At 32.0% G+C, this 5,067-nt stretch overlaps 1 protein-coding gene across 1 annotated transcript; it reads left to right on the top strand.

Annotated features, from left to right (window-relative positions):
• Positions 1-3,468: 3,468 nt before the first annotated feature.
• On the top strand, positions 3,469-4,515 carry LOC137805530 (uncharacterized). Its single transcript, XM_068605474.1, has 2 exons — positions 3,469-3,847; positions 4,106-4,515. Exons 1-2 carry the CDS (start codon positions 3,469-3,471, stop codon positions 4,513-4,515), a joined length of 789 nt encoding a protein of 262 aa, XP_068461575.1.
• Positions 4,516-5,067: the final 552 nt, after the last annotated feature.

Genomic DNA, 5,067 nt, shown 5'->3' with positions numbered 1-5,067 from the left:
ATCATTCATTCTCACACAAAATCTCACATATCAAATAAAATAACATTCATTTCCAATCACTCTCTTCACTCCATTTCAAGCAACTATAAGAAGAGAAGAAGCTTGAAGAAGAACAGAGACCTAAATCAGGAAAAAAAATGTTGTTTAATCAATTCATTATTTTTCTTTTACATATTAATTTTGTTTTTCAATTTCGACTCATCTAAATTTATTTTTGTATGTATGTTAAATTTTTATCATCGCAAAATATGAGTAAAAGAAAAAAATGCAGATACACCAACACAATTATGTTTGTATTTTCGTTAGTATATATATGATGTAATTGATTATATTATTGATATAATCGATTACGTGGGTAACGTGATGTTATGTTATATAAGATAATTGATTATTTTATATATATAACTAATTAATTTTATTTTATAATAAAATATAATATATTTTTTAACTTTTTGATTTGATATTTGTGAAGATAAATGTGTAATTATTTATTTTATTTTATTTTTTATTTTTTAAATATAACAATTAGTTGAATGCATGCTTCATATGTTTTTGTTTAAATTATTTAAAGTAAATAAAATGATTCTGGGTTTTGTTTTATACCTTTTTTTTATTAAAAATTACAAATAAATAAATATGAGTATTTAAGGGATACTCAAATTCTTTTACAAAAAAGTATAGACAAATTCTCTCTCCTTTACACCTTCATGTTTTTTAGTTTCAACAATATTCTTCTTAGTATGATAGAGAGTATAATGTCTTCTTCTTTATTTTCAAATGATGGTGGTGGTTGAAGTAAATTTTGTGGTATATTTGCAGATGGTGATTATGCTTTTGTTTACTTATTTTTTATTTTTCATTTTTTTTAAAGTCTTAAAACCTAGTAAAAAACCAATAAGATAAAAAAAAAAAAAAAAAAACTAAAAAAAAATATCTTCACACGAGGAATACAACTATTAACTCTCATGTATGCTTAAATGATAAAATTCTCTATCAAAACAATGTAATTGAAAGTGAGATATTGAAATGTCTGGTGCAGCTTAAGCTATTTAAAAATGTGAGGTGGAATGAAATGCATAGAATATGAATTGAAAATTTCCCAAAAAGGATATTATTGTTGAAGAAGAGGAATTGCTGTAGCTGAAGAAGAAGCTAAGAGGGTTCCATCAACTTTATGAAATTTCAATTCTCTTTTGAAAGCAGCCAACGGAACCCTCTGCCTAACTAACTACAAGTCCTATCTAATTCATAGGCTTAATCATTATCTTCACACTCAATAAACCCATTATCAAACATTTTTCAATGTCTCTTCAATCTTCTAAATATCTAAACTAAAATATCATTTGCTTGCTTATTGTCACATTATATGCTTCTTTTCATTCTTCTTTTTCTCTCTCCATCAATCAAATATTTACATTTTAATAATATAAAAGATTAAAATAAACTAATCAACACAGTAATTATTGACTCTATAGAGCTTACATATCCAAATTCCTCTGTCATGGACAAAAGAATATGAAATATTTCTTATGAACCATTATTTAATTCATATCCAAAAATGAAGAGTAATTTCAGTAGTGAATGATGTCACTTTCAGCTTGATACCCTATCATGTATACAAATTCATTACCCTTCATGTAGCTCTCACACAACATACATTAATTCTGTATTTTAATAATTTTTATTTTATTTTTTAATTTAAATTTAAATATATTATTATATTATTAAAGTAGATGTGAAGTGGATGTAAATTTCTAAAGAAGTGTCAAAAGTATTATTTTCTTTTTATAAATATACAAACCTTCAATAAAGAAAACATTTTTTTTCCAAATTTCCTGAGAAAAAATACACGTGAAGAAAAATCATTTTTAAAATTGCAAAAGGACATGTCTCACCAACTACTAAACATTGTTGAATTGCTTTTACACACAGATTTCCATATCTTTCCGACACTCTGTTGGTTTTGCTCATTCCTAAGTTACTCCAACTAGGCTTTAAATTAAATTATAATAAAATGCATCAGACAAAAAGTGATATGCGAATACTTAAAACTGAATCGATAAAAAACGAAATTTATCAAAATAACATTTTTTCAACCTTATTTGGTTTGGATTTTGAATTAATTAACAATTAATAAATATCCGTGTGAGTATTGAATTTTACTGTTTTTATTATATATTTCTAACAATATATTTATATTTGTCAAAATAGTACATTTATATTGTAATTTTAAATATGAGATTATCTAATTTGTTTATAAAATAGAAAATGAAATTGAAATTATAAATATAAAAATAACTATAGAAAATTCCACAACTTTTACTATAATTAATACTAAAAAATAAATCTCATGTAAAAGCACATAAACAATTATTATTATTATTATTATTATTATTATTATTATTGATTTGGTCTAAGAATTTTTGGATTTCAGTCACTAATTATTTTTTATATCGTTTTTGTTGTTATTATGTTTTTTTATTGTTTTTAAGGATGTATTAGTTTTTGTTATGCTCTGAGGACATTATCTTTTTTTCTTCTTACATTTTGATAGATTATTAATGATATCAGATAGCATCTAAATCGTTCAGATTATAAATGATAATCATTATTTCCCATTAATTGGTAGTAATATTTAAGGTATTTATAGTTAAAATATTTTTGCAATTCTCACATACTATCATCATATTTTTTTTAGGGTTCGAACTCATACTATTAAGACTCGTCCTATGGCTAAGACTAGTGATGGCCCATCCATCAATGAACCTGGATGGTTCACAGGCCCTAACCTTGAGTTGATGAGTGTGAATATGTTTATCAAGGATTATTTTAATACTCTAAACAACGTGGACAACTCACAACCCCCAACCTTAAGTCAAGGAGTGCGAAAAACCTAACCAAGGATCAACTTAATATTTCAAACAAGTTAAGTCATCAACCCAAACGACTCACAACTCTCAACGTTGAGTCTAGGAGTGTGGAAAGGTTTATTAGGGATCGACCCAAATGACTCACAACTCTCAACGTTGAGTCTAGGAGTGTGGAAAGGTTTATTAGGGATCGTCTTAATAACCTGAATAATAGGTTCGACCATCAATTCAAACGACTCACCATCCTCCAACATTAAACCAAAGAATACAAAAATGCTTATCAAAGATTGTTTTAATACCCTGAACAACAGGTTCAACAACCCAAGCGACTCATAGTCTCCCAACCTTCAATCACGGATTACGAAATGACTTACCAAAAATTTCATATACTTCACAAATAATGTTATCTTGCAATCGGATTCTAGAATCATCCTAACACTCAAACGTGGCATCTTCCCATCAACCTCTACCTCATCATTAAGGACATGCCACCTAGAGCTTTACAAGTAAAGAGAGAAAACAAATAAAGAAAAACCATCTTACATGTAGAGCTTTCAAGTTATCATTCAATAAAGTTTCACATAGAGGGTTAGCTGGGATGGGAAGGGTGGCAGAAGAAAAGAAGTTGATTGACAGTCTGAAAGTTGGCAAGGATAAAGTGAAGGTAAATATGTTACAGTATGCGGATGATACTATGTTTTTTTGCGAAGCAAACTCCAAAAGTGGGTTTAACATTAAGGCAATTTTGCATTGCTTTGAGTTGGCTTTTGGACTTAGGGTTAATTTTTTGAAGAGTAGACTTGGCGGGACGGGGATGGATCATGTTTCGCTTCAGCGTTTTGCAGCTATCCTTAACTGTGACACGATGGTTTCTCCATTCGTCTACTTGGGTCTGCCAGTTGGTTGGAATCATAAGCATAGTGCTTTTTGGAACGGGGTGATAGAGAAAGTCCAGGTTAGATTAAGCAGGTGGAAAGGTAGGTGCTTGTCGATGGCTGGGAGGATTTGTTTGATTATGTCTGTTCTTTCCTCTATCCCGTTATTCTTTATGTCCTTATTCAAATTACCTTCCGGGGTGGCAGAAAAGTTGGTCAGGATTCCAAGGAATTTTCTCTGAGGGTGGGGTTCTGAAGGAAGGAAGATCGTTTGGGTTTCTTGAAAAATGGTTTGTAAGCCTCGCGAGTTTGGGGGGCAGGGTATCATTGACCCAAAGTTGTTTAACTTGCCTTTGCTAGGTAAGTGGATTTGGAGGTTGGGTGCGGATAAGGGAGGTCTGTGGAAGGAGGTTGTCTTCTCTAAATACAGCGAGTGGAGAAGTTTGGGAGAGGGAGGAAGAAGTCATAGAAGCTCTCTTTGGTGGAAAGATTTGAAAGAGGTGTGGGTTTCAGAGGGTTGGGGGAGAAGCTTTAAGGATGATTTTAAGTGGAAAGTTGGGGATGGAAAGGATATTTCTTTTTGGGATGACAGATGGTTGAGTAGTGATGCACTGAAAAGAGTTTTTCCGAGACTATTTTCTATCTGTTCGGCAAAAGACGCAAAGGTGGCAGAGCTTGGGTTTTGGGCTAATGGCGTGTGGATTTGGCAGCTTGCTTGGCGAAGATCCTTTTTTTATTGGGAGCAGCCTTTGGTAGACCAGTTGAGTTAGGTTTTGCTTGAGGCTGGATTGGTTCAAGGAGTGGCGGATAGTTGGGTTTGGAAGGTTGGGGGTATTCAAACGTTTTCAGTTAACTTTTCCAATAACCTTGTTAGGAAATACAGTGAGGTGGGCTCCTCTCCGGTTTTCAGTAAGTTGTGGAGATGTAAAGCAGTTCCTTCTGTTGTTCTCACTGCGTGGAGGACGTTGGAAAATAAGTTGGCTACTAGGGTCAATTTGTTAAGAAGATGGGTGCTGGTTGAAAATTTTGCGTGCTGTTTGTGTGGGGAGGACGTAGAGTCTTGTCGCCATCTGTTTTTCTATTGCAGGTTTGCTTGGCATGTTCGGTGTCTATGCTTTAAGTGGCTTGGAGTTTCGTTCGTGTATCACAATGACCTTAAGTCAAACTTTGATCAATTCAGGATAAGCATGTCTTTAGATTCGGTAAATGATGTGTGGAGCACAATTTGGGTCAGGGTGGTGACAAAAATCTGGAATCACAGAAATTTTATCATTTTCAAAAAGGGTGTGGCTGACGCGTCTGAGGTGTTCGTTCTAGTACAA

Source organism: Phaseolus vulgaris, chromosome 3 (genome assembly GCF_000499845.2).
Source record: "Phaseolus vulgaris cultivar G19833 chromosome 3, P. vulgaris v2.0, whole genome shotgun sequence".
NCBI lineage: Eukaryota > Viridiplantae > Streptophyta > Magnoliopsida > Fabales > Fabaceae > Phaseolus > Phaseolus vulgaris.
This window is presented reverse-complemented; position numbering and strand designations above follow the sequence as displayed.

Excerpts from the sequence above, each read along its gene's own strand:
- LOC137805530 (XM_068605474.1), top strand. The coding sequence starts at position 3,469 with ATGGGAAGGGTGGCAGAAGAAAAGAAGTTGATTGACAGTCTGAAAGTT. Across the intron at positions 3,848-4,105 it reads TAGATTAAGCAGGTGGAAAG|GTAAGTGGATTTGGAGGTTG; the intron begins GTAGGTGCTTGT and ends TGCCTTTGCTAG.